At 40.9% G+C, this 14054-nt stretch overlaps 1 protein-coding gene and 1 pseudogene across 4 annotated transcripts; one reads left to right on the top strand and one right to left on the bottom strand.

The window, feature by feature from the left end:
• Nucleotides 1-2203: 2203 nt before the first annotated feature.
• On the top strand, nt 2204-9782 carry CCDC32 (coiled-coil domain containing 32). Of its 4 annotated transcripts, XM_036217733.1 has the most exons (6): nt 2228-2335; nt 3836-4091; nt 6510-6666; nt 8756-8875; nt 9054-9216; nt 9271-9782. In XM_036217733.1, exons 2-5 carry the CDS (start codon nt 3848-3850, stop codon nt 9190-9192), a joined length of 660 nt encoding a protein of 219 aa, XP_036073626.1. In that variant the 5' UTR covers nt 2228-2335; nt 3836-3847; the 3' UTR covers nt 9193-9216; nt 9271-9782. The 4 variants fall into 4 exon arrangements, with proteins under 4 accessions (XP_036073625.1, XP_036073626.1, XP_036073623.1 ...); XM_036217732.1 differs by lacking the exon at nt 8756-8875 and having other exon boundaries at nt 2204-2335; XM_036217730.1 differs by lacking the exon at nt 8756-8875 and having other exon boundaries at nt 9054-9220.
• Nucleotides 9783-13292: 3510 nt separating this feature from the next.
• LOC118600608 lies at nt 13293-13411 on the bottom strand (annotated as a pseudogene).
• Between the last annotated feature and the right edge of the window lie 643 nt (nt 13412-14054).

Genomic DNA, 14054 nt, shown 5'->3' with positions numbered 1-14054 from the left:
TAAACTGGCTAGAATGAATTCTATTATTTGAACTAAGAACTCCAACTAACTTACTATGATAGGAATTTAAGTATTTTATGATTAATGGGTGGGAAGGGACAGCAAAAAAGGACAAGTACAAATGGATAGTTGCAGAACAGACATGGAGATGTAGAGTGCAGCATGGGGAAGATGGTTAATAATGTTGTAATGAATATGTAATGGGGAAGACGGGTCATAGATTTAGTGGGGTGATCGTTTTGTGAGTTATATAGATCTCTGATCACTATGCTGTATAACTGAAATGTATGCCAATTGAAAAAAACTCTGAATTGTACAATGTAAATATGAGCAACTGTCTATTATATTTCAATAAAGCTGAAAGGAAAAAAGTAATGGGAAATCATCAAAGAGTTCTTAGGGTATATGTGTGTGATATGATTTGATCTCCATTCCCAAAGAATCACCCTGGTGGCAACACAGAGGTAGTGTAGAGGCAATCACAAGGGCTAGTTCCAGTTCGGTGTCATTCTTGACCATGAGGGCTCTAATTCAAACATTCACACACTAAATAAATTTTGAACATTCGCCAGACATTGCTTGACTCTGGATATACAAAGGTAAGATATATTTATCAAGAAAGACATGGTTCCTGATCTCAGTGAAGGAGAGGCTGGTCTAGGATACAAATAAAGAACATATTCATGCTAATCACACTGCTATTAAAGCAGAGTCCAAAATAGAGGAATGCTGACTGCCTTCGTGTGGATTCCCACTGTGAACAGTCATTGGAGAAGAGGACATCATCATGGTTTATGGTTTCAGATGTAAAAGTCCAGCATCTAGTTTGGATTTTTCAGCACACACTAATTAAATTCAGAGGGCATGGGTGAATCACTAGGGCGCCAATTTGTTACTTTACAACTGTAACTTTAAGTTATAAAATGTATTCCATTTCATACTAGCAATTATTTGTGCCTAATGTTGAAGGCACCCTCATCCAGGTATCAAGATATTTAACATACTTTTAAAGTCCCCTCATCCTGTTAATAAGATATTTGAAATCAATAGTTTGTTTGGTCAGCAAGAGAAAAGGGCATAAGTGAGTCAAGAAGCCATGGAGTAGCTTGATGAAGCACCCATAAACCTACAACAGTGCCTTTTTCTATGAATCAGATGCTGCCAGATTCATGTTGTTGGTCAGGTGGTAGCTGGAAATCTCTGAGGATCCCTCATGGTGAGACTCCCCATCTATTCCCTGTGAATAAGCACTGTCAAAATCTTGCTTATTATTTGCTCCTTTGTTTTCTAACCTCCTTGCTTTTCACTTCCTTCTGCTTCCATATTCTAAGAATGGTTATCAATGTGAGCAACAGAGTACCTTGTAGCTCCCTTTTACATGGTGGTAGTTATTGCCTCCAAAGCTACATTGATTGGCTTTGGATACATCTTTATCATTAGCCAAGTTACTTCTACTGATGGTTGGCTGATGTCTTTTGGCACATGTTTCTTTAAGAGAGAGTACTCTGCCCTGGAAATTGGAGCTATAGGGGTAAGGAAGGTTGCGTATCAGTGAACTGATAGCCCCTAAAGGATATCAAAGTCATCTCTTTGAAAAAAAGTGTTTCTGACACACACCTTCCATGGCCACCCTCTCCTTTATGTACTCTGGCCACACTTTGTCATCTCCTTTATAACTATTTGCTGTTATTGTAAACTTGTCTGCTCCATGGCGCACCCTCCTACACACTGAGCTGTAAAGACCTCTGGGACCCATACTAAGTCTGTCCTGAATTCCCACTTAATACAATGACTTGAACACAGCAGGAACTTGGCCTTTGTTGGTGAATGGGACATTGGCCTCCAGTGACAGTAAGAAGTCGCCTCCTTCTCCAACAGCAGAAGTGCTCTAAGAGCTGAAATTTTCGAAGACAAACACATGCCCAGAGAATTACTAAGAAGAACTTGCTCAGGGAACCAAGAAAAGTCAAAGGCCTTCAAAACCGGGCTTCTCAATCCCAGCAGGTAATGGGTGCAGAGTACTGTCCGCGCGGCTAGAACACGCAGCTATAAGGGGAATCAACCTGGCTCCAGGGAAAAATTGTAACCATGGGCACATGACTCCGCCGTTTCCCGGCAACGACAGGCCCACCCATCGCTTCCTTGAGCTCAGCTCCGCATTTCCTCACCCAGCTGAGCTCCACTCAACCTATAGACGCACAGAACGTCTCCAGATCGGGCAGTGGTTGGACAGCTTCCAGGATCAGTCACTCGGAGACTCCGCCCCCTATTTCTTCCGGGCTGCCGGAGACAGAACGGAACTGAGCGTTTGCGGGCTGCTGGGCCAGCTGTTGCGGTACGTGAGGCGGGGAGAGAAGGGGTATCCAGCGTTTTGCGTCCCCGGCTCTGGCCCCATGTCGAGACACCACAGAGCGTCCTCGGAGCTTGACTCATCCCTCCCAGCCAGTCCTTGAAGCCAGAGTGGTCGAGGCCCAGGGGTCTGGCTGCCAGGGTTCCCTGCTCTGTTCTGGACCTCCTAGGGAGGAAGTGGGAACCGGGGCTCCGGTATGAGCAAAGTTTTGGTTTAGTTGCGTTCAAACAATTTCTGAACGGAGGTGAGTATTCATTGTGGCCCCTGGCATTAGTTTATCCTTGGACGCCGTGACATATCTGTCTATTTTACTTCCTGGACCTTTCGCTAGCTGGGCTCTCCTAGAATTATTCAGACCTTTCTGCAGGCAGATTTTCTAATCTCAGAGGTCCCTCCTGAGAGACTGTGTCAACCCATGCTATAAGACTAGATAGATATGAAAGTCCTCTGGCTCTGTGTGTAGGCTTTACCACCTACTTCTGCTTGGGCTACTTTCAGTATATTCCCAAACAGGCAGAGTGGATTGGGTAAAAACATGGATTTTGGAGCGGCACAGGTATGGTTTCCAAGCAATGATTCACCACATATCAGTAATGTACCAATAACAAGTTACCCTTCTGATCCTCAGATTCTTCATCTATAAAATGAAGAAAATGTTTGTCTTTCAATGTTTATTAAACTATGAACATGAGGCATATAGCCCAGCTTCTACATATAATGTGCACATGCGTTTTTGTATATGACAGTACTCTCTGAGAGACAGTTTTCACCAAGTAGCACTTTTCTTATCCTTGTGTGTATGGAACTGTGCAAGACCTTTAGTCTGTGCCCTATTGAAAACAGTTTATTTGGCTGAGGATAGAGTGCTTGAATTTGTTAGATTTTTGCAGAAAAGTACAGGATGATTGTCTTCACTGGAAGTGTGGTAGAAATTTGTGTGTATGTGTGTGTCTGTGTTTATGAGAAAGATATAAAACATACATATAAAACTTACCATTTAAACTTTTCCGATGTATAGTTCAGTGACATTCACATTGCTGTGCAGTCATCACCACCATCCATTTCCAGAACTTCCCAAACTGACTGTACCCATTAAACAATAGCTCTCATTCCCCACTCCTCAAAACCCCTAGCAACCAAGATCCTATTTTCTCTGTCTATGAATTTGACCATACTAAGTACCTCACATAAGTAGGATCATTCAATATTTGTCCTTTTATGTCTGGCTTGTAGACATTCCATTTTTAAAGATAAACTTCATTACGAAAACAACTTGAGTGCAGAGCCAAAAGAGGAACCTAATACCTTTTCGTCATCTTTTTATCTGTAACACAGAAAACTAACAGAAGACATTTTAAATTTATTGAGGGAAACTTCTTAAAAGCCTTTTACCTTCCTTCATTGAGTAAACAAATATCCAAGTACTGCATCCTTATACTATATTTTTAAAGCCAGTTCTTGCTCACTTGAACTTCTCTTTTTCAGCTCAAATCCCAAATGAAAATGTTTGAGAGCATTGATTCTACAGCCACAAAATCTGGCCTGGATCTTTGGGCTGAAATCTGTTCCTGTCTGCCAAATCCTGACCAAGAGGATGGTGCCAACAATGCCTTTTCAGACTCATTTTTGGATTCTTACCCTCCAGGCACAGGCCAGGGGGAGACCCCAGACTTTGCTGCTCAGGCAGCTCTAAAGCCTTGGGCTCCCTTACAGGATTCGGAAGTGTATTTAGCATCTCTAGGTAAGTTTAGTGGCTTTAAAACATTTTTTTTTTAAATCAGAAGCTGGTGGTTATAAGGAAGCTTGAGGTTATTTTACATCAAACCTGGTTTTCTATTCGTAGTTTTTTCTTTTGTCCTCACAACATGTATCTGTCAGGTGTTATTTAGGGGATATTACTTATATACCCCTTAAAACAGTCCTTTTCACCTCCTGACTCTGTTTCATCTAAATTCCATTTTATTTCTTGACATTCTGTAGACCTCTTGCCTACTGTTGGTGGCTCATATATTCAAATGACTCAAAAATATCAAGCCTTATGCCATCCTGAAAGAAAAGGTCATGGCCGCAGAGCTACATGTGGATTTCTGATGCTACAAATTGAAAACTATTATATTAGATTGTTGGAATGGGAGCACGTTGGCATAAACTTTGCTCTGTCTCATTAGCCATTTTGTTTTTTTAATATTTTCTGAACACATCTTCACTGTCTTGTCCTGTGATCTTAAGTGTAAGTATTTAGAGAGACTCCAAACACAGGAAAGAGATTAAGATTGTCCCATGCTAGGGGAAAGAGAATTATCAGTGTAGGGCAGTGATTGCAGTTTTTAAAACTGTGATATCTTTTTATTATTAAACATTCATGAAATCCATCTATGTGTCATACTAAACCTGAGAATAATTATTTGAGGAAGGAAAGGCAATTCAGGAAGAAGAAGCTTTTGAGGAAGGATAGAAAAAAGAGTCAGAGTTTACATGATTGCTAAGAAATACCTTGGAAAAACAAAAGGAATTTTGTTAATGATGTAATGGAAGAAAAATATATGAAAAAAACATAGGTGGAATGATGGATAATGAGAAAGATGAGGCTGTAATGTCAGATTTGTTGGGAAGCCACCAAAGAAAAGATAGTAATATTTGCAGTCATGGCTGAGGACGTTGACAACTGTGTTTTGTGGTAGTCAGAACATCTGTTTAATAATGATGAGGAAAAGAAGCAACACTCTGAGAAAGCTGAGAATTAGATCTTTTGGCTTGTTAGTGCTCTGTGCCCAGAGATTATAAGAAGCTTTCATGGATTCAGTGATGATTTTGATAGGTTCAGAAAGTTAAAATTCTCCTGATCTTTTCTAAAATCATTTAAGACGATGATTAAAATTTCTGTCTCTGAGAAAAATTAGAGCCATTTCTGGTGCCTATGGAAGAGCCTGGGAGACAACGCCAGGCAGGTTTGGAGTATGCAATACCTGTTTCTGCGTGCCCAACTTAGATCACACTTGTTCAGGGACTTAGCACACTCAGAAAAAGGAAGACTCTTTTTCAGCCCAACAGAGTACCCTCCACCTTGACAACCAAAGTCAGACAATAAAAAGATTGTTTTTATTGCCGAATAAACCTATATCAAAGAGAATTCACCAAGATCAACAATTAAAAATGTAGCCATTTCAGCATGAGATATACATAATCCTTTCACATCCTCAAAGAGAAAAAATTTCTTAAATACTTAACTTTTATCAACTGCAGCTGTTTTACATGGGTGAGCTCTTGGTGGTAACCTGCAACAATAACAGGTATTTACTGTTTTGATTAGAGAGTGCTAGCTTAGAAATGAAAACAGGATTGCAAAGCATAAAGTTCTAGGCTTGATGTCTACTTCTCTCCTTCAAGAAAATTATCATTTACCTATTCATTGTAGTTGAAGGCAAGACTAAATTAAGGGAGAATTAAGATACCCTTTCTTGTGTTCTTCAAAAAGGGATATCTATTCAACAGTTATACTTAAAATGCAAATAAGAGTAATTATACATCTATCATCAGGAAGCCATATGGACCACTCTCAAAAGGATTACAAGATGTTTGTTTTTAATAGGCTCCAACATCTAGGCCATGAGTTGAGCGACTTTAAAAAATGTTGGGGGATTCCTTCTTTTTAATCAAGAATTTTATCAGAGAAATCTTAAAGGTCTCTTATTACTGAGTTCTCATCAAGTCAATTTTAGTGTCTAATGAACCATTTGATCTCATCATTTTCTCTAATTCTTTCTTATGAGGTTTGGAAACCACTTCATGTCACTGTAACAAAAAAAAAAAAACATTTTGAAGGAGTTTAAAAAAGACAGTAGTATACACATGTCAAGTCAGGGAAAGCAAGCATTCCTTAGAGTGATACCTGCTGGGCTTCTGTGATTTCAAAGAAAACATGCCATTGATTTATTTATGAGAATGTATGGCTTTACCCTTTTCCGGGGTTAAAGATTTATTTGATCCAATGTAGAGTGAAGAAATTGCAAAGGAAAAAGAAAAATGTACATTTCCTTTTACCCTTTTTTAAAAATGAGCTTTTTTAGGGAGTGTGGATATACTCGCCAGTGAATTTTTAAGTTGGCATTTTGCATTTTAGATTTAATTTCATACTTACTTTCCTTGTTATACTCTTTAGAGAAGAAACTGAGAAGAATCAAAGGTTTAAATCAGGAATTAACCTCTCAGGACATGCTTCGAACCCTGGCGCAAGCCAAGAAGGAATGCTGGGATCGATTCCTCCAGGAGAAACTAACATCAGAGTTCTTCGTGGATGGACTTGATTCTGATGAGAGGTAATTGATTCCCAGTCCAGTTCCAGGTGACAGTCTTTCACTGAGGGCATTTTTGTTTTTCTAAAGAATTCAGGGAGAGTTGAGATATTATTTGATATTAGTATCAGCTTTTCCGAGCTAAAATCATCCTTTGTAAATTTGCTCTATTTGCTCTTAGTCCAGCAGCAGATTTCTGAGAACAGGTATTTTTGCCAAAGGCAAACACTCCAGGTACATCTTGATATAGTTGAGGATAAACTATTGTCTTCATTTTTAAGTACAAAATGCACTTGAAAAAGTAGTCATCAGCAACTGGAGCTATGTCTTCCTGCTTCTGACTCTCCATTGCCTTTTGGAGTTTCTGTCATATTGTTGCCCCTCAAATTTGTGTAGACTAAATAAATGAATTTCTTAAGCATCTACTGCATGAAGGCACTGTGCTTGGTGTCATGGGGCTATCGCTGTGAGGTGGCAGGGAGATGTAAGGAAGTTTTAGATCCTTTTCTTAGTCCCAAGATCTAGTTAGAGAGAGATGACAAATACGTATATAAAGACATACCTGACAATACCAGGCAGCATAAGAGAAGAGCCAAATGAGTGGAAGTTGACAGAAAATGCTGTGAGTGTTGAGAGGCCATTAAGCTCCCTATGGGCTTTGGTGTTGTGCCAGGGAAGGAGGCAGGACTTAAACAGAACCTGCAGGTGGGCCAGATGCAGAAAGGAGAGAGGGCATTCTGGGACAAAGAACAGGATAACACTTGACACTGGGAGAACAGCTCTGGAACTTATTGGTTGTAGGTTCTTGGGTAAGTAACCTGTGCGTGCCTCAGTTTCTTTCTCTGTAAAGTGGGAGTAGTAGCTCTCAACCTCATAAGGTTGTTATGAGGGTAATGATTTACTATGTATAAAGTGCTAAGAACAGTGCCTGGCACATGTTAAGTACTATATAAGTGGTAGCTATTATTAATATTATTCTTCCCAGCAGAATTTTAAAGTTTAGTAAGAAATTATTTATAGATCAATGAAGGGAGTGGAAACCTGAATTTTGCAACATTATCATTACCATTGATTTTGAGAGTCTCATGGTGTCAGATGAAGGCGCTACGGCTGAAATCATGGACAGTATGAGGCTTTACTTTTTAACTCGCAAAGTACTTTCACTTACAATATCTAAAATACTACATCAGCATTCCCTAAGATCCTTCAGAAATCACTGTGGCATCTGAGGTCAGGCCAGTTACCCTGTCAGGGCTCAGAAAATAGTATAAATTTTGCTCTTTCGAGCATGTTGAGCCTTAAACTGTCCCAAACACAAAAGACTTGAAGATGCACAGATTACTGACCCACAGTATTCTCTCTACCCTTGAATATTTCTCCTCTCTGAGAAGACAAAACTTTCTCCTGCCTAGGAATTCTTTTTCTCTGAAATCAGATCAGCACCAAGCGTCCAGTTAACATTTCTTTATATTTATCCATACCTAAAATAATGTGGTTTTCCTTTCTCTATAGAAATAATTGAAACAATTCTATGAAAAGTGTGATAGATGAAGATTAAATGCCCTTGTAGCACCTGAGTCCCCTGAGCTGTGGGTACTTGTTCCCCTAAGCCTACATCTGTGGGAATGCTTCTTTGGATCATTGATCAAAACAAGCACCAGGAAGCAGTAGATGTGCATTTGTGTGAAACTTCTTAAGACTTTGTGCTACTGAAGAGCATAGAATGAAGTTTACATTATTTCCAGTCATTTATACTCCACCCTGGATGTCTAATAGCTTTAGAGCAAGGATCCAGTGTACTTAAGGAAGTGAGGAGGGGAATACTTCCCCTCCCCACAGATCCAAACAAAAAAGGGCCCTCTGGCATAGCGCGTTTCCTTTGTGGGAAATTACTAATTGCTCAGATGTTTCCATCTTGAGGGCTTGCTATGAGATGAACTAAACAAACAAAAGCCCACAAACAAACAAACAAAAAAATTGCGCTCTGTGCAACTAAGCATAATTGAATCTCAGACTTACTCAGGTATGAGATTTCAAGATACTTAGGTTTCTGCCTTGCTAATAATTTGGTATTTATTTGAATGTTTCCTCTCCTTGACAATTTCTCCTTTAGTTTTAAGGACAAAAAGACAGGACTGAGGCATAAGCTTTTCAGCTGTTCTCATCAAGCCTTCAGAGACTCTGCATTTGAAGGGGGCCTGATACTGCTTATAGCCAAAGAGCCCACTAGGGGGTAAATTATGCCTGGGGGCTGCCAGGATGTACAGCTGTTAGAGGAGTAACACCGTTCTCCCCATGTTTGTAAAAAACAATTGTAGGAAGAAATTGGTGGTGGGTGGGAAGGCATATTGAGTAACTGGGATAATCTTGGAAGTCTGATGCAGCCACCCTTTTCTCTTGCTCTTTCCTAGCACCTTGGAACATTTCAAGAGGTGGCTCCAGCCAGATAAAGTAGCCATCAGTACAGAGGAAGTCCAGTATCTGATTCCTCCAGAGTCACAGGTTGAGAAGTCAGTGTCTGGAAACGAGCCAGCGGTAGTGGAACAATAAATTACACACACACACACACACACACACACACACACACACACACACACACTCTCTCTCTCTCTCTCTCTCTCTCTCTCTCTCTGAGCAGCTGCTTCGGGTCCAGAGGGAACGAACAGTGGAGAGCTTGGCAGCAGCAGCAAGGAGACATCTAGAGAGGGAAAAGCTCAACCTTCCGCTCTACAAAGCAAACAGCTGCAGGCCCCTGAGGACTTTTTGGGGCTGGCATGTGTGACTCTCTTGGATAAAGGGACAGACCCAGTGCATGCTAATTCAAATTACTGCTTTCCTGTATGTCTCACAGTTTGCCTGAGTTCTGCTGCTGCAAGTGAGAAGTCTGCTAAGAATCTAGGGAAGGACCCAAGTGTAAATATATTTGGAGAAGCTGATGTCCTTGTGTATAATGTATAAGTTAAGTGAGCCATATTTTTTCTTGCCTTTTCTGGATGTTCCTGCCTGTGTTCCAAGCATTCTCTTGGTAAATTGTCAGAGGTGAGTGAGACCAAGGAGGGTGAATTCTGCCTCCTTGAATCCAAGCCCCTCCTGGGGCTTTTCTAACAGTGCGTAATAAACATAGGAACTTTAAGAAAAGAGCTTGGATGTTTCTTTCCTCCGATTGGGTGTTTCTTTCCTCCGATTTGTTCCTTGTGGGGAAAATGAACAAAAGAAGTGTGAAAAGGTGGGTGTTTCTGTGTGTATATTTTTTCTTCCCTGCGTGGTTTCTCTCCTAACTTCTTCCTGCACTTAAAAAGAGCTAAGTTCCAAATTAGACTTGCAAATATAGTGTTGGTATTTGACACCACTGCCGAATAGTTCCCTGCTTGCTCCTTGTAGCAGCTCTCCTAGCTGAGCCTGTGCTTTCTTCCTTGTTCATGGTGTTCTTCAGTTTGTGTTGTCTGTATAATACTTTTCCCATCAGAACAACTGTGTGTGGCACTATTGACCTGATTTCTCCCAGAGAGATGCTCCCAGGCAGTGGGGATGGCAAAAACAAATGGCACGCCAATGCAGGGGAGCTGGTAACTTCTGCCAGCCTCCTATTTTTAAACATGTGTTCTGAGGATACCGTTCTGAGGTTGCAGCTCCATGGATCTTCTTCCTGAGTAATAGATTCCAAGTCCCTAATGATGAGCAGGGTGGCCATAAAATATTTCAGAGAACATTTGCTCATTTTGAAATCAAGTATTTGCTTTGTATGAAAGGATGGGAACCAACTAGGTGATTCCATATCCTTGCTTAATTAGATGAATATTTTTGTTGTAATTTCCAGATATATTTTTGGTTTTTCCCTCACTGACTAATGGTGTTAGCTTTATTCTTACTTCTTTTTATTAGTAGGATACCTTTGACATAGAGGGTGGGCCTCTGTGTTCCCCTAGACACTTTGAGGAAGCCAGACACTGATAATAATCTGGTCCTGGCCCAAGCTTGCAAGCTGCCATCTCTGCTTGGGGATCAGGTGCCAGACCTCTCACTCTTCCTACAGGGCCATCTGATGGCCTTTGTTGGATGGATAGGTTTAAAAAGAAAAGACTAAGATATTTCTTCTCCCGGCATGATAAAAATTATTCTTCCTCCATAACAATAATTTAAGAAATAAAAGCAATAAGGTCCCAAATGCTCACCCAAAGAGCAGCTGATCATAACATGGTTAAGGAATGTTTCAGTATCAGAAAATAATGTTTCTGTAATTCAGGCAAGAGTCTAGCTTTGCCTTTTCTCAACTTCTCATCTTCTACCTAAGAAACAAATTTTAGTATGAGAAGGTGGGGAACTGATTTAGAGAAACCAAAAAGGAATTGTATGACTGAAAGGCTTTAGCCCCATGTGAAAACCTGGATGAGGTATGAGGGGAAGGCCCCAGATCTCTAGCTACCGTCTCACTTAACTCTTTCAAGCAGAGACAGTTTTCCACAGAAGAGAGTCTAATAAATGGTAACTATCGTTTCTTAATTAGTTTAGAGGTGACATCTTAAGTGATGGTTCTTAAAAGAAGCGAAACTCCATTTACCAAAAACAAATTTGATTTTAGTTTTTCCATAGCTAACTTATTAATATAGATGTACCTTAGGCTATTCAAGTTGCACTAAATTTGAAACCAAGAGTCTTGGGTGCTATCTTTATCTGTCTTTTGGCTTACTGTGTGATCATAAATAAGTCAAATGACCTCTTTGTGTTCCAGTTCCCTTTCAGAAATTGGACCAACCATAGGAAAAATAGTATTGGCCAAAAATACTGATCTATTTCCTTTGACCCTGGAAACTCCCAAGGAACTCTAGTTAGGACTTCCTCAAATCAGCAGAATTTATGAGTTGAGAGAGCCTTTCTTAGCGCCCTTAACTTTCTTCCTTCCTCATGTCCTTAGTGAAACAAAGTCAGAACAAATGGAGCAATATTTAATGCTGAACCTTAGAACCAGGGAAGGGTAATTACCAATAGGGGCAAAGCAGTAATGACCTGGTATACGCAGAGAAGGCTGGTTTGGAGCCAGGGAGATAAGCTAAGTGACTGCCACTGTTCTCGGGCACATGAACTCATCACTCAGGGCTTGGCAAATTAGTGCTGGAATGACACAGGCTTGCGTCCAGAACCTGCTCCAGAAATAGGCTCTGGATATATAGGCGCAGCAAATAAACAAACATGCCACCAGCTGTTCCTGAGGTGTGTCCCTCCCAGACAGGACTGCCCACATGGACTATTGCTGGGAGAGGGAAGACACTCGGGAGCCACTCCCTTGCCCCACCTGGGAGTGAGTCCCCAAGGCTGGGAACAGCTCCAGTCACATGAAACGGTCAATATTTTCCTGGAAATTCCAAGCTATCCAACTAGCTTTGGTTCTACTTCAGTTATGAGTCAAGACAGGACAGCGCCATAGCAATCTTAGGTTTGTGAGAGGGCTGTTTACGTGAATCGAGAAGTGGGTTTTTTAAGGCACAGATTCCTTCATCTAACCGATTTTTATTGAGTCCCTGCCACACTTCAGGCACTGTGCATGGTGGTGAATAAAAAACAAAACCACATCCTCTCACATGGGATGGTGAAGGGAGAGAAATGGCCCAGCTAAGTAGTACTGTAATCACGAGTGCTGGAGAGCCTAGATGTAAGCACAGGGTGTTTTGAAAACATATGAGAAGGAGATAGGAGAGCTGTAGGCCAGTCAGAGTGGGAGGCTGGAGAGAGGTTGTGTTAGGGAAGCTGAGTCTAGAAAAATGAATAGCAGTTAGAATAGGGGGCTAGAGCATGGATGCAGAGAAAAGTCCCAGAAATAGAAAACAGAATGTACAAAGGCCTATAGGCAAAAGAAAGTTTGGAGACTGGAGCATAAAGGACAAAGGAGGAAGCATTGAAAGGTGGGGTTGGAAATTAAACAAGGTGTGAAGGGCTATATAAGCCATGTTAAGGAGTTTGGAATTTATTGTGGGGATAAGAGAGGACTAATGGGTCGTTTTAAGAGGGGCAGTGACAGGGTCTGATTTGCATATAGAAAGATGGTTATGGCTGCCATGGTCTTGACGTGATTAAATTGATTAGAGGAGCACAAGTTCACACTTGGCAACGTTATGTCTACGTGGAATAACGCAATTAGAGGAGTCATGGTTATCTTTTGTTTTTATTTTTTAGTTTGATCTCTTCGAAGTTAATTTTTCACTATTACAGAACAAATAGAATCATGTATAGCAGATTGTATTTCCCAAAGATGGCCACATCAATATATCACATTCCACACTTTCATTTTACAGTGTGGTGTGGACACTCCACTGAGATGTTGGGTCAGTATTCCCTCTCCTAGAACCTGGGTAGACCTATGTAACTGCCTTGCTAAAAGAGTACAATACAGATAATACGACTTCCGAGACTAAGTCATAAAAACATCCCACCTAGGTACATGCTTGCTGTCTTGCTCTCTCTCTCAACATACTCTTTGGTAGTTCTGAACCAACAGGTTAAGAAGTTTGGCTGCCTCGAAGCCACCAAACTAGAGAGGCCACACAGAGACAGAGGTGCTCCCAACAGTTTAGTTCCCAGCTGTTTAGATCTTCCTACACAGACATCAGATATTCAGATGATTTCAGGCCCTGGTCTTTTTTTTTTTTTTTTTTTAATGCCTACAGCACCTGGTATTCCAAGGTGGTCTCCCATCCAAGTACTAACCAGGCCCGATCCTGCTTAGCTTCCAAGATCAGACAAGATCCGGCACGTTCAGAGTGGCATAGTGGTAGACACCTGGTCTTAAAGCTGCCCCAGCTGTTTCTGCAAAACCCTATAGATTCATGAACAAAATGAATGTCATAGTTGAAGCTACTAAGTCTTGGATTGGTTTGATACTCAGCAACAGATAACCTGTATATCTTGATCAAGGTTTCAGATTTTGTATAGCTAATTTCAAGTATTTGCATTTCTCTTTGTTTTCGGTAGTGACAGAATTTTGGATGCACTATGGAGAGGAGCAAAACTGGATGCAAGGGACCAGCCATGAGGTGGTTGCAGTTGTCTGAGAGATGATAGTGACTTGAGAACTTCTATTTATGCTGAGAATGTAGAATGCTGCAAGAAAATGTCACTCCCATTCCTAACAATGAGAAATAGCCAGATCATTTATAAAATCATAGCTTTTCCTGAGCCCTCAGAAAGCTGAGATCACAAGGCAACCAAGTAAAGCCTGTTTAAGAGGGGCACATGAACTGTTTCAACTTTAGTAGAGCAGGTGAGAAAGAGGTGGCTGTCACACAAACAGGAAGAACCAACAAAAATTTTAACAAAATTTTGACAGCTACACATGGGCCAGCATGCACAGAGGCATCTGTACTCACAGGCAAGCTTTTTTCCTACAGACTTCCCCCTGGGTTCATGAGAAAAAGTAGGAG

Source organism: Rousettus aegyptiacus, unplaced genomic scaffold, assembly GCF_014176215.1.
Source record: "Rousettus aegyptiacus isolate mRouAeg1 unplaced genomic scaffold, mRouAeg1.p scaffold_m13_p_3, whole genome shotgun sequence".
NCBI lineage: Eukaryota > Metazoa > Chordata > Mammalia > Chiroptera > Pteropodidae > Rousettus > Rousettus aegyptiacus.
This window is presented reverse-complemented; position numbering and strand designations above follow the sequence as displayed.

Bases quoted from the DNA above. Each gene is read 5' to 3' on its own strand.
- CCDC32 (XM_036217733.1), top strand. From the start codon at position 3,848: ATGAAAATGTTTGAGAGCATTGATTCTACAGCCACAAAATCTGGCCTG. The intron at 4,092-6,509 runs GTAAGTTTAGTG...TATACTCTTTAG, and splicing joins AGTGTATTTAGCATCTCTAG to AGAAGAAACTGAGAAGAATC. The intron at 6,667-8,755 runs GTAATTGATTCC...TTTCTCCTTTAG, and splicing joins GGACTTGATTCTGATGAGAG to TTTTAAGGACAAAAAGACAG.